This window comes from Pinus tabuliformis, chromosome 9 (genome assembly GCF_031772625.1).
Source record: "Pinus tabuliformis cultivar Carrire ecotype Pingquan chromosome 9, CPIR1, whole genome shotgun sequence".
Taxonomy (NCBI): Eukaryota; Viridiplantae; Streptophyta; class Pinopsida; order Pinales; family Pinaceae; genus Pinus; species Pinus tabuliformis.
The window spans coordinates 1,843,896,752-1,843,921,970 of record NC_142307.1 but is presented as its reverse complement, the minus strand read 5'-3'; the positions used below and the strand labels follow the sequence as shown (position 1 = coordinate 1,843,921,970).

General features: G+C 40.0%; 1 protein-coding gene across 1 annotated transcript; it reads right to left on the bottom strand.

The window, feature by feature from the left end:
- Positions 1–5,945: 5,945 nt before the first annotated feature.
- On the bottom strand, positions 5,946–8,020 carry LOC149156196 (pinosylvin synthase-like). The gene is made up of 2 exons (XM_089442242.1): positions 7,742–8,020; positions 5,946–7,079 (listed from the first exon to the last, which is right to left on the bottom strand). Exons 1-2 carry the CDS (start codon positions 7,923–7,925, stop codon positions 6,082–6,084), a joined length of 1,182 nt encoding a protein of 393 aa, XP_089298368.1. The 5' UTR covers positions 7,926–8,020; the 3' UTR covers positions 5,946–6,081.
- Positions 8,021–25,219: the final 17,199 nt, after the last annotated feature.

The window sequence follows — 25,219 nt, the reverse complement described above, 5'->3', positions numbered from 1 at the left end:
AATATGTAGTCAAATTAAGGGTATTGTTTAGTATGACACAAACGCACACAATATGTTAGAGTTTCATCAAGTGAAGCCCCGGTTCCTTAGTGGGACCAGTAGAGAACATATATATTGTACCTTGATGTTTTTATTTAGTACTTTTAGTATAGTTTTTTCCCTCTTCTACATTGTGGTATATGTAGTTGATATTTATCAAGTTTTAGTGGTGGCCAATATTGACATCTAGCATGGAGATGGTAGTATACATGATTAAGGGGAAGTCACAAAAAGAAGAGAAACATATTTTATTTTTTATAAGACTAAGTGTGGATGTGGATGATCACGAAGGTCATGTTGGAGTGTACCACAACCTAGAAGAGGTGCCAAACTTATTTGACTAAACTTATTTCCTCTAAACATTTAGTCATTAAATTATTGAAAATGATTGTTTCCTCGAGATGCCTTCATCATATTTTTCATTACGAAACAGACACATGCATTGGACATGTTCACATACTCGCTTAGAACATGCCTCTTAGTTTTCTGGGATCTGTTAGGGTCCTCTAATTCATAGGATCAAATGATGATTGGCTATTATATTTCAGTTGATGGAATTGTAAATAACAGTGTGTTCTACAAATTATTTCCAAGAAAAAAATAGAAAAATAAAAAATGGCTTGCAAATCAAAATGCGCCTTTAGAATAGATTAATCATGCTTAGAATAAATTAATTAGGTTTAAAATAATTAATCGTGTCATTTAATCACGATTAACCATTTGTAATAGATAGCGTAATACCTTTAGTGAAACAAAGCTAAATCATAAAGAAATATCCCCCTTTGAAACTCGAAGGGCTAGATTCCTAGTTTTGAAAGTGGTTCCATGGTTACCTGTGTGATTTTTTCCACCACCTAAAAAATTACGAGGTACTAATAGGATGCAGATTGGGTTTTGCCTCCCCCTGATTGGATTAAGAGGAAAGAAGATAAAAGATTATGTGCTATGAAAAAGTACAATCCGAAATTTTTTAACGTTCATTCATGTTTTCATATATGCATTCCAAACATTCATTCATATTTTAATTTGATATATGAGGGATAAGAGAGAGCATAATTTGATATATGCGAGACATAAGCCCATAACTTTGAATATAGGAGGAAGGAGTGGAGTGGTCACAGAGTGTAAAATATCTAAAATTTTGAATGCATGAAATGTGTGGACGAGAGTGTAAAGGAGTCATAAGGTTGTCCGCCCTCAATTTTGTAATGTAATGTCAGTTGTAGATATCTACCCATGGTCTGCGGACCATGGGATTGTATAAATAGAGTAAGGCTCTAAGTAGATCAATATATCATGGAGTAATAATGATAAGGATGAAGAGTTGAATCATATTTGAAGTGTAAAGTTTGGTTTTGGGTTGTAGAGTAGGAGAATGCTTTGCAACTAAGTGCGCAAAGGCCTAGTAGTCCGCAGCTGAGTGCGCGAACCCCTCCAACTGAGTGCGCAGGGCGATTTGAGTCTGTAACAGTTGGAGCATTAATAAAGAGAAGTTTCATATCCATTCTGCGTAGGGATTTGTTTGGCTAAATAACTCCGAAAGGGCCAGTAGTGTAGGGATTTGTTTGGCTAAATAACTCCGAACTTGGGTCAGGCCCCATCAAGCCAACAAGAAAGTAGAGAGAGGGTGTGTATGTTTTTGATTTAGATAGAGATACAAAGAAGTATATATGGAGAAAATGGGGGGAAGAATGAGAGAGAAGGAGAGAGGGAGGAAGATATTGATAGAATTGGAGGGAAAAGAGAGAGAGAGAGAGAGGTGGGAGAGAAAGGGAGATAAAGGAAGGAAGAGAGTGAGGATGTGAGAGAGAGAATGAGAGAGGGAGGAAGAGAGAGAGGGAGGTAAGAATAAAGACACAAAGAGAGAAAGGTGGAGAGAGAGAGAGGGAGTGACAAGGGAGATGGCAAGAGAGGGAGGGAAGAGAGCAAGAGGGAAGAGAGATAGAAGGGGGGAGATAGGGGGAAAAGGGGAAGAGAGAGGGTGATGGAGAGGGAGGAAGAGATAGATAGATAAGGAGAAAGAGTGTGTATGTTTTGAGGTGATATAGAGATAAAACAAAGAGGCAAATGGATATAGAGATATAGATGGAAGGTGAAGAGAGGGAAGAGATAGATAGATATGGAGGGAGAGAACATGTGTGTTTGGAGGGAGGTGAGATAGAAAAACAAAGAAGTATAGATTTATGAATGAAGTCTTTGAATTCCTCAACGACTATGCACGAAAATCTTGTTGGCACATTCTTCAGCTTAAAAGGCATTACGGTGTACTGAAAACATCCCCATTCAATCACGAAGGTCATCTTGCTTCTATCTTCAGGCGTGATTTTGATTTCATGGTACCCAGAGAACCCATTAGTGAAAGAGTATGCTTCTTGGCTGCCTATATTATTTAGGACCTCATCAGTGAACGAGGTCAGGAAAGGATAATGCACACAAGAGTCATTCAATTTCCAGAGATCCACGCATATCCTTATTTCTTCTTTCTGTTTCTTTTCCTGAACCACAATCAGGATTACCCAATCAGATTCTTCCACTGGTTCAATAATTCTTGCCGTGAGCATCTTATCTAACTCAACGTGGACCCTTTCCTTATACTTCGGATTAAGGTCGTAAGGTCTTTGTTTTACAGGTTTTGCGTCCAGTTTCAGGGTGATCTTCATGACACCCAAGTCTCCTATTATTCCCTTCAGATAAGAAAACTTCGTGGGGAACAAATCTTGATATTCGCGGAGGAGCTCAACGACCTTGTCTACTATCGCATCATCCCAATAGTCCCCAATCTTTGCAAATTTCAGCTCCGCCTTTGTGCCAATGTTGACCTGCCTAATTTTCAGTGGCGTGGTTATGTCTGGATCCTCTATCTGTGGACCTTCAACCTCACGGTGACCCTCATTTTTCGAAATATTAATATTTCTAGGATCCTCATCTTCTTCTTTAGTGGTCATGTTATAGCATTCCAGCACATGGTTTAGCTGGGTAGTCCAATCATGTTGAATCAAGTCCAAAGGATCCTGCGGTATCCTAAAGATCGCTGATTTGACCTCTTGTAGCGCCGTGTCAATATAGTAAAACCCATCCTCAAAGTTGAACATCATTATAAACCCCTAGCGCAAGATATCCCATTCTTTAGTGCCATGGCGGAGCTCTGTTTCCAAGTACTAATTCATTGGTATTACAAAACAGATGCACCCATTTAGGCTGGGGCTCCACTCCATAAGCCTTAGTCCATTTGGCCAAGTGATCACGCGGATCATCCCTTCCATCATACTTGTTTGTCATCGGCACTTCTGGCTGTCCAAAACGTATTCTTATCATCCTCCTATAGTTGTGCCAATCACCAAAATTATCCTTATGCGTACCCCACCATCTTGTGGGCATAGCGCACAGTGCCCAATCCAAGGCCTATGTCCAGCCAATGTGTTGAAACAAATTATCACATGTCTAGCCAATGTGCTGAAACAAATTATTCCCGAGAGGGGAGGTATTCGGTTGCGTTGGGTTGTTGGCCAGTGGTTTTGAATGCTATGTGTCAATATGAAGGGGGTTTCAACTATGACGTCCTCCCTCCCCTCCCCTCCTCGACAGTGAATATGCGGCGGTTTTCAACTATGACGTCCTCCCTCCTCTTGTCAAATTTGGATTTTCTGGACAGAGATCGCGCTTAAGGTCTCCTGATCTAAGCTATGGACAATTAAGTCAGAGTGTAAAATGAGTAAACATATTCAAATTTTGAATTTTATTAAAAATTTATGCTGTTACGTTTAAAATATTTTTTTACATTCACTCATTTTATTTATTTATTTGGAAGTAAAATTTTTTACATTCACTCATTTTTTATTTATTTGGAATTATAGCAAATAGGAGACGTAAAAAGTAATGCGAGTGCGTTTCAAAATATTTTTTTGCATTCACTTATCTTTACAGAAGACGTAAAAAGTAATGCGGGTGCGTTTCAAAATATTTTTGTTACATTCACTCATCTTTTATTTTGGGTAGTTACGAATTTTATTAACTAAAAATCAGAATTTTCACTTAAAATTTGGAACTATAGCAAACCGAAGACCGTAAAAAGTAAAAAGTTATGCTCGTACATTCAAAATAATTTGTTACATTCACTCATCTTTTATTTTGGGTAGTTATCAAATTGGGGAAAGAAATAACGAAATTAGGTAATACAGTTTGATTCTTTTGCAATTTGATAGCTAAATATTTTTCTTAAGAGGTTTGTACCTCTAATAAGCTTATTTAACAATAGAATTGTTGTAAATCAAAATGTATGATTTTAAGAGAATATAAATTACTTTTACTTTTTGAAATCAAAAATATTGGGCAACCCTTTTATGGACTACTAATAAGTTATTCTAAGTGCCATTGTTTTTCTTGAATAATGGTGATGATTTGATATGCATTCAGTAATAGTAGTAATAGTAACCCATAATAATTGTCGTGGTTACTAATTTGAAAAATAAATTATGATAAAAAAAATCCTTGTTTTAAAAGAAAACAATAAAACAATAGTCTTATTATCTAATTTTATGAATTTATCTTTATTGTTTTCTTAAATTTTATTAGATCTATTCAATAAAATAAATAATACATGGCAATTCATAAAATTAATTATATATGAAAATAAATTTATATAAATAAACCTACTTAGTATTTTTAATATTCTATCGAGGGATTCAAAGTATGGAAGGGAGAATACGAAATATGTGCAAAAGCCTTAGGATATTCATAATTATTAATGACAGAGGGACTTATGTCACCAAAAACAGAGACTAGAGACTAAAGGTAGTGTGTGATTCAAAGTTGGTGTTAATATGTTTATTATAAAACAATACTATAAAATGATTATGAATATTATGATTATACAAAAAGAGGCTAAAGGTAGTGTGGGATTCAAGGCTAGTGTTAATATGTTTATTATCAAACATATTCATTAATATTATGATTATAGAAAGAGAAACTAAAAGTAGTGTGGGATTATTTATATTATATAACTATATTTATTATTGATATATATTTTCCAAATAGTTAAAACTATATATTTAGTTATAATAATAGAATTGAATTATTTTACTAATTTACTTAAGTGTTATGTAATAAATTAATTTGAAATTATAATTACATATATTAAAATAATAATGATATCTATGTATTAAAAATAAGAAAAATACGTTTGGTTAACCATTAAACCTATTTACATTATAACTTATTTGTTAAAATTAATATATAATTTACTAATTAAGTAAATTAGTAAAATAATTCAATTCTATTATTATAATTAAATATATCTATTTGGAAAATATATATCAATAATAAGTTTTTGAAAATAATCTAATCATCTAAAATTTTATTTTTAAATCCACGGATGGTTTGGAGAAATGCGAATGGATAATTTAATTTTTGAAGGCATGCAGTGTCATTGTCAAATTGCGACCCGGGAGCGAAAACGGTATGACTTTGATAATAACTTTAATTCATTTTAATATTAAAAATAAAAAATAAATAAATTGCTACCAATTTCCAAGGCCTGCACTATGAAATCGCGACGCGACCGGCAAGCGAAAACGGTGGTATGACGTAGTTCAAGAGACTGTAAATCAGATTCTCCGGCATCAAGTGGGTCTCAATTAGAGGTAGAGGTGGTCCCAATCGAGCTAAGAGATGTTTACTTATGGGACCGAGGGAAAAGCAGTGGACCTATGTACTTCAAATATTATTTCGCCTAAAAATTGGAACTATAGCAAACGGAGGAATGTAAAAAAGTTATGTTGTACGTTTCAGAATATTTTTATTTTATTTATGAAAAGGGATTCATTGAGTGATTGCTCACATTTATAGAGATGTATTTTGGGGATTTGAATTTAAAACTATAATTTTTTATTAAGAAAGATACAGTGAAACTCATGCACTTCTTGGAATTTGGAACTATTATTAGAAACACTCTATCTTGGTTACATTTATTCTCTTGGAGTAAAGAGTAAAAATGGATAGTTGCTCACATTTATTTATTCTAAACCTGAAAGTTTAGTTGTTGAATTATTGAAGAGGAACGCTCTTGAGAACCACTGTTTCGATGGTGAGGCCCGGCCCAAATCCAAATAGAACTCCCATTTCCAATCCCTCTCCGGTGGTTGAACATCCGTTTTGTAGAGACGCCTTCCTCGTCTGATCCAATATGAAGTGGACGCACGCACTGGACATGTTTCCGTACTCGCTCATAACGTGCCTGGTGGGTATCAGTTTTGTGGGATCCAGATTGAGCTTGGCCTCCACCCGATCAAGGATGGCACGTCCTCCGGGATGAACAACCCAGAACAACTTGTTCCAGTCGGATATTTTGAATTGACTGAACGCCTCCACGAGACAGTTTTCAATGTTGGCAGAGATAAGATCTGGAACTGCCCCTTTGAGTTGGAAGGTAAGTCCGACTTCTCTCACCTTCCCACCGATGGCTCTGTCGCTGTTGGGAACAACTGTCTGGGATGTCCGAACGATTTCGAAACATGCCTTCTCCACTTGAGGGATGGGATCAGCTCCCACGATGAGGGCAGACGCACCGTCGCCGAACAGAGCTTGCCCCACCAGGCTGTCCAGGTGAGTCTCGGAGGGTCCACGGAAGGTAACGGCGGTGGTTTCACTGCAGATGACCAGCACCCGAGCTCCTCGATTGTTTTCGGCAAGGTCTTTCGCCAGTCGAAGAACGGTGCCTCTGGTGAAGCAGCCATGTTGGAACACGCCCACTCTCTTCACACTCGGGTGCAGCCCGAGCAACTTGGCTACCTCAAAGTCTGCTCCGGGTAGATCCGGAGTCGTTGTGCTGCAAAATATGAGATGAGTGATCCCAGACTTGGACTGCCCCCACTCCTGAATGGCCTTTTCAGCGGCCTCTTTTGCCAGTCGGGGCACCTCCATAGCCAACATCGCCTGTCGTGCGTCCAACGATGGCACCTCCACGAACGCGCACACATCGGGATTCTTCTTGAGAATCTCCTCCGTGAGGTACATGTATCTCTGTTTTATTGCCGACCTTTCACCTGCATGGAGCCATATGTATGATGATTAGAAAAACTAACATCATTTTTGTATCCAAAATCTTGGATGATTCATGATTCATCACATGAACCTGTTTTTCCCACAGAGTCATGTATATATATATATATATATATATATATATATATATATATACCAAAGAGAAAGAGAAAGAGAAAAGAAAAAGATAACTTTAATTCATTAAAAAAAAAAAAATTGCTACCAATTTTGATGTCTCTCTCATTTGAATAATAAAGATTTTATACAATTTCTTTCAAAATGATTAACATAAACATCTGAAAACATATTTTTAATTAAATAAATAAAAGTTTTAGTATAAAATCTAATATAAAAAAAGTTTAGTTATATGAAAAAAGAGTTACTAAATTTGATAAACGATTACCATATTGAAATTTAGTTATATAAAAAAACGTTACTGTCACTGAATTTGATAAACCATTCCTATATTGTAATTTAATTCAATCATTCGGGTAACATAATAAAAACGTTACAGCCACTAAATTTGAAAAGTAAGCACTGCAGATTTCGGAATCTCTAGCTTGTTTGACTAGCTGGCTGGCTGGACATAATAATAATAGAAACTGAATCGCGCCTTAGAAACTGAAACTGAATCGCGCCTGAATGAAGAAAAGAAACTGAAACTTACATATTCGCTTGAACTTATCCTTGAGCTCTGTGTTATGCTCGTTACCGGTGATTCGAAAGTAGTAATCTGGATATGTGCTCTGATCCACAGCATTGGGTGGATTGGCAGTGCCGATAGCAAGGATCGAAGCGAAGCCATCTGCCCTCTGCAACTTCCTGAAACCTTCAAAATCAACGCCCCCCATCTCTGCTCTGCTCTGCTATGCTATGAGGAGGTTAAGCCTAGTTTGTTACAAACCCTGGACAACAAATCTCAATATTTACTTTACTCTACTTTACTTTGTTGGTCTGGTCGAATAGCTATAAGAATCTCTAAATCTATAGCAGCTATTTTATACACTTTGATATGAAATAAATATGATTATTATATAATGCATCAAGAGACCAATTAGTCCAATACCACGGCTTTTATAGTCTAATACCATAATCTAATATGATGACTCATGCTTGCTTGCTTTGAATATCTTGAGTCAACACCAACCAACCATATGGGTTTTGAATTTTCATACATACTCCAGCAGAGCAGAGGAGAGGAGACTGTAAATCAGAAACGTGATTGTGGATGAATGGGTTTTGAACATTCTAAATCAGAAACGTGATTGTGGATGAATGGGTTTTGAACATTCATACTCCAGGAGAGCAGAGGAGACTGTAAATCAGAAACACGTGTGGACGATGAATAGTCAAGTCGGTCGGAATCGAGTGACGCAACTGTGAAGCCGCCAATATATAACGAGTGACGCAACTGTGAAGCCGCCAATGAGGAAAAGGGAGAAAATATAATGAGTGACGTGACGTATCGAACACACTCACATACATCAAGAGCATATACTAGCTCTACCGGGAGCCACTTGGATTGCCAGAACCAAAGCCAATCCTAGAAGAAGCAGATGCAGCAAAGCCATGTATATCGAGTTTAGGGAACCAATTAACCGTGGAATATATAATATATAATTATAGTGATTCCTTACATTAATCTAACCTCACTGCGAGCCAATATACTTAGTCTTAGTCTAGGAAACAAATTATTTCCCAAACCATCTTACTATTTATTTGAAACAAATTATTCATACTTGGGTTTTGAATGCGGGTTTGCTAGCCATGTGGCTGAGGCGGTGCGGTTTTCCACCATGACGTCCTCCCTCCTCTCCCTTGTCAAATTTCGAAGATCGCTTAAGATCTCCTGATCTAAGGGATCGACTATTTAGTCTGAGTAAATATATTCAAACTTTGAATTTTATTAACTAAGAAAAAAAAAAAAAAAATCACCTAAAATTTGGAACTATAGCAAACCAAAAAAAAAATCACCTAAAAAACCGCACTTTTTTCCTCTTATACGTTACGTTGTGGTGTATGTAGTTGATATCTATCAAGTTTTAACGGCCCCAAATATTGGCATCCAGCATGGAGATGGTATCATCCATGATATTGGCATCCAGCATGGAGATGGTATCATACATGATATTGGCATCCAGCATGGAGATGGTATCATACATGATTTAGGACACGTAACAAAAAGAAGAGTCTTCCACAGAGAAGAAAAGATGCAAAATCCATTTAACTAATCTCAGAATCTATCTATATATATATCTTAAAAAATTCCTTCCAAGTCTCATAAGAGAAACAACAACCATATCAATTAAAATGGATATCTCTCATGTTTTCTCATCTTTTCACTTGAGACACTTCACATATTCCTTTATCTTATAAATTATTTCACAATAGAATTGTTGTAGATCAAAATGGTCGATTTCAAAAGAACATAAATTACATTAATTTTTTGAAATAAAAATAATTTTGGCAAGAGCTAAATCCTACCTCTTTATGGAGTACCAATAAGTTATTCAAGTAGCATTGTTTTACTTGAATTAATTTACATAAATGTTATATTGTAAGTAGATGTATTAATTTGAAATTATAATTATATATATATATATATTAAAAACAAGAAAAACACATTTTCGTAACCATTAAATCTATTTAAATTATAATATATAACTTATTTGTTAAATAAATTAGATATTATTAATATTATTTAATTTTTAAAACTAATGTAAATAGATGAATGAAACGTTTTAGAAAAACACCAATGAATGGGTTTTGAATATTTATACATCAAGAGACTATAAATGATATTTTCCATCAAGTTGGGCTCAAGAGGTCGTGTAACATGTTCTCACATACACCATAACAAAAAATCTATACACAACAATTACATGGTAACATACCAGTGCTATTTTATAGTTTATTTTATGCAGCCGAAGGCTTTTAATAGCTTAGAGTCTATTACAATCTGTCATTTCTCCCATTCGTATTGTTAAGATATAATTGGGAAGTATGAAAACACTCTTAATCTTTAGTGGTAGATGTTTGTATCGTTAATATTTCACCGATCCTAAGGTTAAGATAGGGGTTTTCCCCACACCCTAGGTCATATGTTATGATGCTTCTCCATGACCTGCGGCATTCCTTCGATGTGACTTGTACCTCCACTCTAGATGATACCTAGGTTATGGAAGACTGTGGATCTGTCACCGCCTCATCCAATGGTGGAGATATATGGTTCAACTTCTTGGGTAACTACCTGCCTCGCACCCTCTCGTCTTGTTCGGTAATTTCATCGCTCAGCGGTAGGGGTTTTGTCGGTGTTCAACTTGATTCTGGCATCTAGGGTTTCTTCCTTTGGGTAGTTTGCAGGGAAAGTCCACCACTCCTTATCCAATTACCCTTGGATATGCTACAAGCTTACACATTTGTTTCATGCAATATTATAATTATAGATCTTCTTTGTCGTTGCCCAACAGGGTGACTTGTTCTATCTCAGGCTTGCAATGAGTAGAGGCCCGGTTCTTCCCTCTTCTAAGGTAAGGAATCTTTGGCCTCCCTAAGCACAATTTTGGTTTATCTGCTAATTTCTAGGATTTATTGTCATAACCTTGTTCACATATACATAAAAAAAATAAAAAAAAAATTGAATATATGCCAAACATATAGACAATACTATACTATATACTTTAATCCTTGTGCATTGCCGCATGTTTAACCCACATGCCACATAGTCCAGCACTTAATGTCATGCATCATCGAATAATATACTGACTAGCCTAACGTTTAGTCACTTTGCAATCTGGTATACGTATGCTACCAAGGTATCATGTTACGTTGTAATATTGTTTTATGAAACCATTGACTTTACAACTGAACCTAACTATTAACCCACCCCAGCATACAGTGTTTCTTAAATGGGCGTGGAGTTTGGTGGTCCGGCCGCAGCCCCTGCCGGCGCCAACTCATCCTCTGCCTTAATGATCTCGGGCCATTTCAGGGCAGGTGGCATGGTCCGTCCATCCGGCCATGTGACACCTCGGGCTCAGGATTCTCGGCCTTCTCGCTTCATTTTCCCGCTTTGTTTGGACGGTCGAGATCTCGCCCTTAGAACGAAGGGTTGGGATCTGTTCAAGGGTTTTAAGTTAATACTTAACCCATCGGAGCAGGCTCAGGGTTTATTTGTTCACGCGGCCCTTCCGGCTCCGCTTCGGTGCTCAAACACTGGTTCAAAACCCACCATCGCCGTCTTCACAACCTGCAACCTCGCCGGAAGCCATGAGGTGCCAGCAATAGGCCTACACAGGTAAATTCCCTCTATTCTAAACTTAATGGTTTTTGGTACAATTTTTTTTTTTATTGTGAATCGTAGCAACCCATGCTAATTTGTCCCTCTTCGCTGGTAGCGTGCAGGTGGAATTATTCAAATCCTTTCTCGATGGTGTCAAGGTGACCAATCTCGACGGTTCAGCCCTCTCGGCGGCGACAGGCAAGCTCTCACTCCTTAATTTCTTTTCGTTTGCATACGAGATCTCTGAGCTCCTCGACCCTAAGTTATTCTCATTGTTTTGTTACAGACCGCCGTTCATATGCGGGTTTCTTTGCTTCAATTTACTGAGGTATTTTCCAAAGGGAACCCTCACGACTTACATCTATGTTTATTGTCTGGTTGAGTCCATAACCCGCCTGGTGAGTTATCGTTCACAGCGGAACTCCTGTGTTCGATTTCATATATTTCATGGATTAATTTTGTTGTATACTGCCCTTGCGGCATATCCGAACTTGGTCTCAGTATCTAATGTATGGCATACGGCATCGGTCCTGGCCGTAATGCTCGGTTCAGGGTTAGCGGAACCAGGTTTCTTTTATTTAAAGTTGTCTCTATTTAACATTGTATATGCACTGGTTACCCTCCCCAGGGTTACACTATCTGGCATTATTTTTGTTGAATGATATATGAACATGTTGCTCTGTCCGTTCCTCAGGAATGGCTTACGCTTTGAACAAATGGTGAATATATACTGCGTGCTTAGCAATATTGGTACAGTGCATGTTTAATTGATTTGTTAACGTTGATTCCACTTATAACTATGGATAAGCCGCTCGTCTCAGTGACGGTTGGGCTCATAAATTTACTCAGGTTATGCTACTGTTTCGAGTAACTCGTGTTGGTATTTCCATGTGTTTCTCGTCTTAACTAGCTTTTGCAATGATTGTTCTCGGTTGATTATATTGGTATACCATACTGTTCCTTTGTTTTACAAATATTGAAATATACACATGTTTAGAGTTTGGTTTTCCTCCCTGGGTAGCATGCACAGGGTTCTTGTTCGGAAATCTCGTTTTTTTTTCCTTTATCGCTCTTATTAACTGGTTTCTCTGTTATTGTATCTACAAACGTTGTGGTTTGAAACGCTGTTTATAAACGATTACGGTATGGCTTACTCTCTGGCTCATACAATTGCAGAATAAATTTCCTTGTCTGGATTAGTCTGTTGAATCTCGTATTTTCACAGTTTTCTTATAACCCACCATAGATTCTTCTCTTCCCTAACGCTGAGGTTAGAATCCGCCTACCGCCGTGGGTTCTTCCCAAGCGCTGGGGTTTCTAGACTCGTTCTTGTTGGCACAATATATGTACAGTTTGAATGTGTTCAAGGTATGCGGAACTGTCTGTCTCGTTAATGGCTTCTTCTTTACTTAACATACCTCTGTTTCTCTGATTATTTCGTGTCATGTTTCTTTTTCTATAAACAGTCTTTTATTTAAACTACACCTATGTAGCCTCATTAATAACATGACTAGTTTCAGGTCATGTATATCGACTGATAATCTGTCCTTTAATTTAATACTACACTTATGCAGTTATATGATTACTGTGACAGTTTTTTTTTTAGAAATGAAGTACAGTTCTTATTTAACTACTGTAAGTCCACTGTAAGTTCCTTTTTAATTCAACAAGGACTTTGTGGGTTGAAACCGTACCTGGTTCACCAGAGTCATAAATAGATACTCAAGCAAGTCACCTGTGCTTCGAGTCTGCTCTTCCACCCATCCATGAGATCCCTTTATCAAACGGAAATCTCCCCCCGAGCCATCTTGCAGGCCTTCAGCCCTCAACAAGATCTGTGCACCTTGTGCTTGGTTATCTGGTCCTTACCAGACTTAACCAGTTATTCTTTTGTATTTTCTTTTTCTTTTCTTTCTTTCTCCTTGGAAAGATCTCTTCTGTCTGTCCCCACAGCACAGAACTTCCTCCCTACAACCAGGACTTTTCCTGTTTAGGAGGGCAGTTTCAATCAGTTATTACAACTGATTTCTTTCTTTGAAATCCACCTCCCAGAGGCTGCCAGCATTTCAAGAATATATTTAAATTATTCCATAATGTAGTTTATCAAAGTTTTTGTTTCTATTAAACATAAAACAACAACTACTATACTGTCTTTTACCATAGTAAAATTCACATTTACATCTTCTGGGGTCATTACATCTCCCCCTCCTGTGATTGGACATCGTCCCGATGTCCGTTTCCCTTAAACAAATTCGGGTAAGTTGCTTTAAGGAGTTCCTCATCCTCCCAAGTGGCCTCTTCAGGCCCATAGTGCTGCCACTGCACTTTAGCTTGGAAAATAACCCGTTTCCGCAGCCGCACTTCTCTCCAGTCGAGAATGCTCAGTGGTTCGACCAGAACCTCGCCTTCCGGCTCGACCTGCAAACAGCAACAGATTTGGTTATTTCCTTGTTTAAGAACAAAGCTTATCTAGAATGACTAGATTAATTCTTACCCGAACATTCTGCCATTGGATCACATGTTTAGGATCGTAGACGTATTGTTTTAGTACGGAAACGTGAAAAACATTGTGGATCTTAATATGGCTTGGTAGGGCGAGTTGATAAGCTACTGGCCCCACTCTTGCCAGGATTTGAAAAGGTCCAAAATAGCGAGGTGCGAGCTTGGCACACCCACTCCACTGTAAGGTACTCCTTCTGGTTTGGATCCTTACAAAAACATGGTCTCCGACTTGGAATTCTTTGAACCTTCTCTTTTGGTCTGCAAAACTTTTTTGTCTGTCCTGAGCAGCCTTTAAGTTGTTACGCACCTTTTTCACCATGTCTTCCATTTCTTTGAGCATATCCGGGCCAAACCTTAACCTATCCTCAGGTCCACCCCAACTTGAGGGTGTGCGGCACTTTCGCCCATACAGAACCTCAAAGGGACTCAGCTGTGTTGACGTATGATACCCGTTATTATACGCGAATTCAACCAGGTGGAGGTATTCCTCCCACTGGGTTGGTTTCATCATAACACATGCTCTCAGCATGTCCTCCACTACTTGGTTTACCCGCTCCGTTTGACCATCGGTCTGAGGATGATAGGCTGTACTAAAGTTCAGTTGTGTCCCCAGTTCAGCAAACAATGTCCTCCAGAAAGTTGATGTGAACTTAACATCACGATCCGAGATTATTACCTTCGGAAGTCCATGCAACTTGAACACATTTTGCATGAAAATATGAGCAATTTGCACAGCTTTATACGTGGATTGTACCGGTATAAAGTGTGCTGCCTTACTTAACTTATCCACTACCACCATAATGGAATCATTATTTTTCTTTGTTCGAGGCAACCCGGTTATAAAGTCCATGGAAATGGTTTCCCATTTCCATTCCGGAATGGGTAAGGGTTGTAGCAACCCTGCTGGATGCAAATGCTCCGCCTTAATATGTTGACATTCTAGACATCGCGCTAGATATTCAGCTACCTCCTTCTTCATTTTTGGCCAATAGTATTCCTTCCGAAGTGCGGTGACCATTTTCTGGTATCCTGGATGCCCGGTGTAATGGCTGATATGGAATTCGTCTAGAATCAGTTTTCTAAGACTATCTTCATTGGGCACATACAGCCTTTTATGGAAATACAGCATTCCGGCATCGTCTAACTCGTATCCTTGTTGTATTTCCTTATCAGAAAGTTGTTGTACCTGCTGTTTAATTTGCTGATAAACAACATCTTGATCAGCTGCTAATTTTATCTTTTCAAGTAAGGTACTCTGCCATTTACTGACCGAAATTCTGCACACACATTGCACCTTTCGACTCAATGCGTCAGCCACCCGGTTCTCCTTTCCCTTCAAATGCTTAATTTCAAAATCAAACCCACTTAAGAAGTCTGCCCAACGAGCTTGTCTCGTATTTAAGGTGGGTTGGCTGAAATAGTTTGTTAAGCTGTGATGGTCTGTCAACAACAGAAATTTTCTTCCCAAAAGGTAATGTCGCCACATTTTCAGTGCATGGATAACAACTGCTAACTCCAAGTCGTAAGCAGAGTATTTCTGCTCATGTTCCTTTAGTTTCCTTGATTCGTATGCAATTACTCTTCCTTCTTGCATCAGCACTCCTCCCACATCTTCTTTACTCGCGTCAGTACAGACCACATAATCCTTATTAGGATCAGCTATACTCAAGATGGGCGCGGTGGTGAGTAAGTGCTTAAGCTGCTCAAAGGTCCGCTGACATTCTGAGGTCCACTTAAATACCTTCCCCTTCTTTTGTAAGGAGGTGATAGGGTATGCTACCCTTGAAAAGCCTTCCACAAATCTTCTATAATAACCAGCTAGTCCCATAAAGGACCTAATGTCTGCCACGTCCTTTGGTACGGGCCACTCCATTATAGTTCTGATTTTTTCAGGATCTACTGCAATCCCTTCCTTTGTGATTACATGGCCTAAGTATTGTATCTCCTCCTTAAAGAAATCACACTTACTAAACTTTGCATATAATTGATGTTCTCGCAAAGTTTGCAACACAACTCTAAGGTGTTCCTCATGCTCCTTCCTTGATCGGGAGTAAATCAGAATATCGTCTATGAATATCAACACAAATTTATCTAAGAACTTATGAAACACATTGTTCATCAAACACATGAAGATAGCGGGTGCATTGGTCAAACCAAAAGGTAGCACCACGAACTCGTAATGCCCATACCGCATTCTGAAAGCTGTCTTAGCGATATCCTCCTCTTTAATTCTAATCTGATGATAACCAGATCGCAGATCGATCTTAGAGAACACCGTTGCCCCCTTCACTTGATCAAAAAGTTCGTCAATCCGGGGCAAAGGATATTTATTTTTGATCGTGAGCTTATTCAGCTGACGATAATCAATACACATCCGAAAAGTTCCATCTTTCTTTTTGACAAATAACACTGGGGCTCCCCAGGGTGATACACTGGGGCGGATGTAATTTTTGTCTAGCAGCTCCTGCAGTTGCATTTTTAATTCTGTTAGTTCTGGTACGCTCATTCGGTATGGTGCCCGTGACACGGGTGCTGCTCCCAGAATCAATTCAATGGTGAAGTCCACATCTCTTTTAGGTGGTAATCCCGGTACTTCCTCGGGAAAAACATCTGCAAATTCTTGTACCACCGGAATGTTACCCAGCATAGCAGTTTTATCCTTCTGATTTGCGTATCCCACCTAAATAGCGTAAATTTGACATTTCTTCTTGATGCATTTAGCTAACTGGGATGCTGTAATGGGTCGAATTCGTACGGGATGCTTGATTCCTTGTAATTCCTGTTGCATTCCACGGTCATCCTTATAGTAAATGGTCTTTGTCTTGCAATTCACTAAGGACCAGTGTTTCTCCAGCCAATCCATCCCAATCAGGATGTCATATGAACCCAAGGGTAGTATGTTTAAGTCTGCCACTATTGGCTGCCCTGCTATGGTTAAAGAGCAATTATTTATTTTGGCCAAGACCCGTCTCTTGGCTCCTGTAGCTAATTGGACCAGCCACGGATTTCTGAACTTTTCAGATTGTAACTTACACTGTTCTACTATCTTTGGGCTAACATAACTTAAAGTAGCTCCTGGATCAATAAGAACAGCTATAGAAAGGTTTGAAATTTTACCTTCAAATTCAACCATAGACGGCTGGTATTCCGCTTGGCGGTCCTCCAAGGCTGCATTAATTCTGGGTACACTACGTGCCACGTCCCCAACGGTCGATGCTTCATGAATTTGGGATATCTGGTCCGTCCCCTTTCGCTGTGGGCAGTTTTTAACATAGTGAGGTCCTCCACAGCCCCAGCATTGAACTGGGGGTCTGGTCATCCCTTCACCTTCTGGCCTAACAGGCTGCTCACTTACTCTCGATTCACTTATTGGCCTAGCTCGGGGCGCACTCTTTGCTACAGATCTACTGTTTAATCCTTTACCAGCTCCCTTACTTCCATTGCTGCGACCTCCCTTGCTGCTTCCAACCATCCGACTACTCCTTTTTTCATTCCATCTTTTATTTGAAGTATCCCCCTTCTGTTTATTCTACTGGTAGCAGATCCTTGCTTTACGAATAGCCTCATCCATGGTTCTAGGATTGTCAAACTCAATCCTCTCTCTTATATATGAAGGTAAGCTACTCACAAACCTTTGGACCTTGGCTTTTTCCTCTTTGATATAAGGTACATAACGTAGCAGAGAGGTAAAGCGATTAATGAACTCGTCCATAGTCTGCTGCCCCAGTCTTAAATCATGGAATTCTCTCGCCTTTTCATCGTAGAAGCGCTCAGTCAGGTACCTTTCTTTGAAGTATCTCTGAAATTTCTCCCATGTAATGGTCCGTTCACTTACCCCCTTGACAATCTTGACTTCCTCCCACCACAAGGTTGCCTTACCTTGTAACTGGAAAATAGCCAGTCTCGCCTTCAAGTTATGATCATACTCATACAACTGAAAATATGTGTTCATATTTATTAACCATGCTTCAGCTGCTTCTTCTTGTTCCCCATCGAAATGTGGGGGTTTAATTTTTCGGAATTCTCCCTGCAGCTCCATTCTCTGACGTTTTGAGGTTTGCTGCTCTGGTACATTATTAGAATGATCCTCTTTGCCATCTGAATTTTCAGGTTCAATCTGATAGTCTTGTTCTTCTGTCATCCTCCGCTGTTCCGCGCTGGGGTTAGATAAAGGTGGGTTTTGCCTATCTGACAAACTCTTCAGAATTCTTTCCTGCTCTACCGTCAAATGCGCGTTGTCCTCTCGCAACCGTGCCATCTCATTTTTCAACTCCTGAACAGTTTCCAGGATTGCGAGGTTGGTACTTCGTGTTTCCTCACCCAACTGTACCCACAGCTCTGGGTTTTCCCGAGGGTTACTGCCGGCTCCTTGCATTTTGTTACTTTTTCTCGCTTAACTATTAGCTGCTGTAATTCTGTATCTCACCCCTAAATAGACAGAACAACAGTTAAGTAAATTACTAGCTTTCATATGTATGCATGGTGTAAGCTTCTGCACAGTGAAACCTGTCATGCTTGAGGCCACAGTGTTGAAACTGGGCTCTGATACCAATTTGTCATAACCTTGTTCACATATACATAAATAAATAAATAAATAATTTGAATATATGCCAAACATATAGACAATACTATACTATATACTTTAATCCTTGTGCATTGCCGCATGTTTAACCCACATGCCACATAGTCCAGCACTTAATGTCATGCATCATCGAATAATATACTGACTAGCCTAACGTTTAGTCACTTTGCAATCTGGTATACGTATGCTACCAAGGTATCATGTTACGTTGTAATATTGTTTTATGAAACCATTGACTTTACAACTGAACCTAACTATTAACCCACCCCAGCATACAATGTTTCTTAAATGGGCGTGGAGTTTGGTGGTCCGGCCGCAGCCCCTGCCGGCGCCAACTCATCCTCTGCCTTAATGATCTCGGGCCATTTCAGGGCAGGTGACATGGTCCGTCCATCCGGCCATGTGACACCTCGGGCTCAGGATTCTCGGCCTTCTCGCTTCATTTTCCCGCTTTGTTTGGACGGTCGAGATCTCGCCCTTAGAACGAAGGGTTGGGATCTGTTCAAGGGTTTTAAGTTAATACTTAACCCATCGGAGCAGGCTCAGGGTTTATTTGTTCACGCGGCCCTTCCGGCTCCGCTTCGGTGCTCAAACGCTGGTTCGAAACCCACCATCGCCGTCTTCACAACCTGCAACCTCGCCGGAAGCCATGAGGTGCCAGCAATAGGCCTACACAGGTAAATTCCCTCTGTTCTGAACTTAATGGTTTTTGGTACAGTTTTTTTTTATTGTGAATCGTAGCAACCCATGCTAATTTGTCCCTCTTCGCTGGTAGCGTGCAGGTGGAATTATTCAAATCCTTTCTCGATGGTGTCAAGGTGACCAATCTCGACGGTTCAGCCCTCTCGGCGGCGACAGGCAAGCTCTCACTCCTTAATTGCTTTTCGTTTGCATACGAGAGCTCTGAGCTCCTCGACCCTAAGTTATTCTCATTGTTTTGTTACAGACCGTCGTTCATATGCGGGTTTCTTTGCTTCAATTTACTGAGGTATTCTCCAAAGGGAACCCTCACGACTTACATCTATGTTTATTGTCTGGTTGAGTCCATAACCCGCCTGGTGAGTTATCGTTCACAGCGGAACTCCTGTGTTCGATTTCATATATTTCATGGATTAATTTTGTTGTATACTGCCCTTGCGGCATATCCGAACTTGGTCTCAGTATCTAATGTATGGCATACGGCATCGGTCCTGGCCGTAATGCTCGCTTCAGGGTTAGCGGAACCAGGTTTTCTTTTATTTAAAGTTATCTCTATTTAACATTGTATATGCACTGGTTACCCTTGTTGTTGGGAAAAGTATCCAATACGGAATGACCCTATCCCACTCTAAGGGTGATAGTACCTCAGCAACAACTGAATGCAAAGCTATTCAAGATTACTTCTTTATGAGATGAGAGAGAGAAGAGAAAGGGGATCCACTAACCGTTATCTTTCGCTAATGGTTGATCCAATCTTCCCTCTTTGCTGCTTGCTCCTAGCTCCTTGCTCTTTCACCGGCCCAGCTACACAAAGATCCTGTAAAAGCACAAGAAAAGGAAACTACAAGAAGCATACATCCATAACTGATTGAAGGATTAGAATAAATCAAATATACAAGCATCAATTCACCATAGAGACACATGCATATAGAAGAACCTCAAATACTTTATTAATAGAAGAAGTAAAGTTCTGAGAGTGTTACAACCATAATAGGCCCAATCCAGCAACACCTCCCAACAGAAAGAAATCTCCTCTTCACCTCCTTCAAAGCAATCACCCAATAGTTCTATACTCAAACCAACAGCACTTCCTTACTTGCACAAAATTCCAGCCTCCATAGACCTCATGAGAGAGCTCTATATATAGAAGTTTTGAAGAAAAGATGAGTCAGCTTGAGACTGACATGAAGCTGACTAGTGTCCTCTACCACTTCAGGTATTCTTCAGTTCTTGAGTCCACTTGGAGTTTCTTGCTTCCACTTGGAGATCTAGATCCTCTTACTCATCACAAGGCGAATTCCCTGATCCAAGTGTCATTTTGGAAGCTTCCTGGGCATTTGACACCTTGCAGAATGACTGTGCCACTTGGCCAATATCGCCCAGTGCAGGTAGCCTTCATTAGATTTGACATTCAGCGCAGGTACAGAGTGGAGCAGTTGACATTCAGCGCAGATGCTCAGTGGAGCAGTTGACATTATCCAGAATTAGCTTGTTTTTGAGTGTTTTCAGGTGGAGAACTGATTTTCAGTGTTGTGGTTTGCTGACCTTGTTCCTCTAGGGGTAGGAACAACATGTTTAGGGACTTTGGATCCCTCAGATTATTGACATTTCATGCTTCATGCTGTTAGGCACAAAAATGTCTATAACAGTTGCCCCCTAAAGTATGAGGTCGTTTATCGGGTGAAATGCTTTATCAGGAGGATCCGAAGTTCATTCAATCGCTGAGAGGTGCCCTGTAATAAAATACAATACAATACATTATTTTTCATTCTGCTTTCATGATCTAGCTGAGGCGGGCATTCCCATGCTCAGCTTTATAAATTCATTTTGGTACATAGAACAGACGATCGTCTGGTGGTAGACTGATAATTCTCTACTGAAATTATCATCCTTTGAGTAGGATGATCATCTGCTGCAATGACGTACATAACAAATGTCTTTATATCCTGAATATATATATCGCAGCCCGGATGGATGAAACTAGATCCGGGGTCTTCAAACTCGTTCGATCTTCACTCTAAGTACAAGTCGATCCATGTGAGAATTGCGCTAAATTCGAACATGGAAAGACATCGCTTGATTACCGGTCAATAATGTAAACCGTTAACAAGCGCGAGAGGAATCACCAATAATGACAATGACCCTCAAGGTACTGCAGTACAATTCATGTGGTGTGAATAAAGGACTTGGCGTCGAACACCACGCAAAATCTTCTGGTCGAAGGTCATTGATGTATACCTGTCGTCAGAAGTGAGAAACTTGCCATTGAGGCATGCAAGCTTCAAAGTACTGGGGGGGTGTTCCTAGATCAACTTCTTGGATAATGAGCTGAAGTCGACAAGAAGCGATCCGTCAAAGGACGGCCTTAATGAATCCCACATCAGTGACACGGAACGGAGTTAATGATTTTAGTGGAGGTGAAAACAATCTGTGAAATATGATTCAGGGTGGCGATCATGGGTGGATGAAGGATAATGTATGGCAGTGGATGGGACACGGTTGACTCTTTCTGAACAACATCTCTTGAACATATAACGACACTGATGTGATGGATCGGTAGCATTACCCCAAATGTGGATGGTTTGGCGAGGACCATGGTGATGAGACCGGTGAATGAAACAACCCAACTCGATGTGATACGGAGGACAAAGTGTCATGTTCAAGAGCGACTTGCTACCATTAAAGCTTTGAGGTTCTCCCAATTTTTCCCCAGTCATTTCTGACCAGTACCTCTTTATTTTTGTCAAGCTTGAGGAGGATAACATATGCTTGTTCTATAACCTGCCCTTCGGGCAAGCCCATCGCTATGTTTTAACGAGCTTAGCGATAGGGAAACTCGTTCTCGTCTAAAGACAAGTTTGTCGCTATTTATTCATTTTAACGAGTCTAACGACAAGGAAAACTCGGTCCTTTTCATTTTTAGAGAGTCTGAAAAGGTACAGAAAGTTAACTCCAAAATTCCTTTTTCGTCATCTAATCCCTTAAGTCCGAAAAAGTATAAAACAGTACAGAAGGGATGAGTTTTCGATAATTTTAACGAGCCGAATAAAACAAGCGCTCGACCTTTTTGTGTAATAATCCCTCAGGTCCAAAAAGATTAAAATCTAGAGGAGGGATAGCTCTTCCGGTCACTTTAACGAGCTGGAAGGCCAAAACTCGGCAAACTTTTCATATTTTACGAGTCAGGAGAAAAGAGCTCAAAGAAGACTCGCCTTTTGAGGAACGAGTGATAAACAGGGATAGCAGTTGATTCCAGGTACAGGTTGGAATTTTCCAATCATGGCAGTGTCACAAGGATGGCTAAGTGAAATCACTCTTCGCAGCTGTTCCTCAAAATGGGTAAACAATCATATGGAGGTGAACGATTGGCCAAATGGAATGGAGGTGGCAGGTGCAAAACACAACCAAGGCTTTTTATGGCTAATAAATTTACGATCACAATGGTTATTTACCGAGATGGGTTCATTTTTTAATGAGCTTGAATGCGCCAAAACACTGCTCAAAAGCTTATGTTTATTTTTTAATGAGCATGAACTATGACGCTAAAACTGCTCGGATCTCGCTTTTTTATTTTTTAACGAGCATAAATTCCGCGGTAAAACTGCTCGATCTTATGGTCAAATTTTAATTTTTTACCATTACTGGCTTTTCTCTTTTCAAATATAGTATTGCTTTTTCAATTGCTGCAACAAACTTTGTTAGAAATGAATAATATTTGCATGAAAATGAGATTATAACCCTAATATTTCACTTTAAACTGTGTAAAAAGCCATTAAAAAGTGTTTTTACCTCTCATTTACCATTTCATTTGCATTTTGTTTGTTGGAGCTCTAGAGGTGCCTCTTCCCCCTTGATTTTCACCAGCTGATTCCGAGAGATTCTGCGGACGATTTTTGATGCCGTCTGGACCAGGTAGGAGCTAAACCCTAGCTCTTTCTTTTCATGGTTTTCTTTTCCTGTTTTTTGCCTATTTTCCGGTCCTTCTGAGCCCCTGGGGTTTTGCCAGGGTGCCCTAGGATCAGCGCAGGTTTCCCTTTCGAAACCTGAGCTGAAGGTCAAGCTGTCTTAAGGCAGCCTGACCCTCAGCGCAAGTGGGAGACTTCATGCCTGCGCTGGGCTCAAAAAGACTGAGCTTTAAGGTTATTTTTGATTATTTTTTCGCCAGTTTTTCATCAAATCAGGAATTCACTCTTTCTCTTGTTTGCTTTGCAGGGAACCTTGAACAAAATGTCCCTTACATGGCGAGAACGAGAACATGAATAGGAGGACATGATTGCCCTCCATGACCCGGTCACGGTGAACGCGCTGCGGAACTGTGGCCTGCTGAAGTTCTTCCGTATCTCTAGCATGAGAGCACAGATTTCTTTACCGCAGTATATGCTTGATGCTTGGGATCCCGTTAACCAAGTGTTCCAGATTAGGGGGAAGACCATCCCCTTGACTATAGAGGACATGTACTTCTTGACTGGGTTGTCAAGACGAGGTGCCCCCATTTCCTTATCAGGTACGGCCCGGGGGACTGATTCCACCAGAGATTATGTCCGCCAGTATTGCAGGGAAGGTTCTCAACCGAGCAGAGATGGCAAGATTGTTATCCGTGAGATTACTGATCGAGCTCTCAGGTCCATTCTGTTCACTATTGGCAGGATGGCCGGCAGCGCAGCTCTACATGTTGCCAACAGGTCTTATATGCAGCACGCCTTGGAGTGTCTCCAACCGAAAGTATTCAACTGGTGTGATGCAGTACTTGTTCAGATGAAAAGTCAATTGACCAAGGTAAAGGACGGGAAGCTGAAGAACTTTGGATTTGGTTCTATTCTGACTGCCTTCGCCTTGGAGAAAATCCCACTGATGCAGCCTCAGTACATCATACTTGACTTGCCTTCTCCGACCGAGCCACGCATGCAGAGGTGGGTTGACCACATGTCTAGGCATGCAGGTCAACCTCAGATTACCTTTACTGAGGCCTTCTTTAGGTGGTTCGAGCGCCAGGAGATGGTGTTTTCTGAGTATCCATATGTGGGTATGGATTTCCGAGGTGATCCGGATTTGGTGTTACCGGACGGCGAGCAGTGGGTAGCCATTGGTAAACCCCTTGACCATATTACTGTTTATTGTTCTTACTCATAATGTTGCTGTGCTTTATTCTATCAAGACTTTTAATTGTACTCTTGGGTGCATGCAGATATTGGTCCTGTTCGTCCAAGATCGCCAGCTGTTGCCCCGGCAGGGGAGCCTGCTAGGAGAGTTGTTATTCGCGATCTTGACGACACTCAGACCCTTACAGCTATGCAGGAGCAGGTTGAGAGCCTTACTCATGGCCTTCCGGATGTACAGATTGACGAGTTACCTTTACAGATGCAGCGGCATACTATTGGTGTGCCTAGACGATGGACTCGTCTCTTGCGCATGATTGCACAGGCCGTGACGTACTATCATGAGCACCACTAGGCTAGGGTGCCCCCTAGCATCTTTTTGAGTTTTTAGGTCATATGACCAATTTTGTCTTGGTTACAGAACATTATGTATGAACTTATATAAAAAACTTATATATTTTGATTTTTGGGTTTTATTCTGGTTGATTTACGTGATCCATATGTACAATTTTTGATGATGTGTTCTTTTTATAAATGTTGCAAATGTCTATCTAACACATAGTTTGCTAATGAGTCAGTTAATGTGTTTAAGTTTCTTGAAATATGTTGATATTGAATTGAATCAAATCGTCTTTCCAAGATCTTAACCCTTAGGAACATGCGATAAATAGCTGGATTGCGAACAAAATATATACCATTGAGTTGTAGTATTACGAGCTGTGAGTCTAGCCTGACAATTAGTCGGTGTATGCCATGTGTGATGGCATCAGAGAGTAGTTCTATCAACGCGCTATACTCAGCGATGTTATTCGTTGATTGCCCAATACATACACCTCTGAAACTTACTAACTCGCCGCTTGGATAAAAAATGGCCCAGGTTGCGGAGGACAGGTTCCGCGAACTACGACTCGCTCCGTCGGCATATCCAACACATGTCTCCATAAGGTTTGACATCTGCAACGAATGAAAAAGGCGGATCACTCG

Excerpts from the sequence above, each read along its gene's own strand:
- LOC149156196 (XM_089442242.1), bottom strand. The coding sequence starts at position 7,925 with ATGGGGGGCGTTGATTTTGAAGGTTTCAGGAAGTTGCAGAGGGCAGAT. Across the intron at positions 7,080-7,741 it reads GGATAAGTTCAAGCGAATAT|GTGAAAGGTCGGCAATAAAA; the intron begins GTAAGTTTCAGT and ends GGCTCCATGCAG.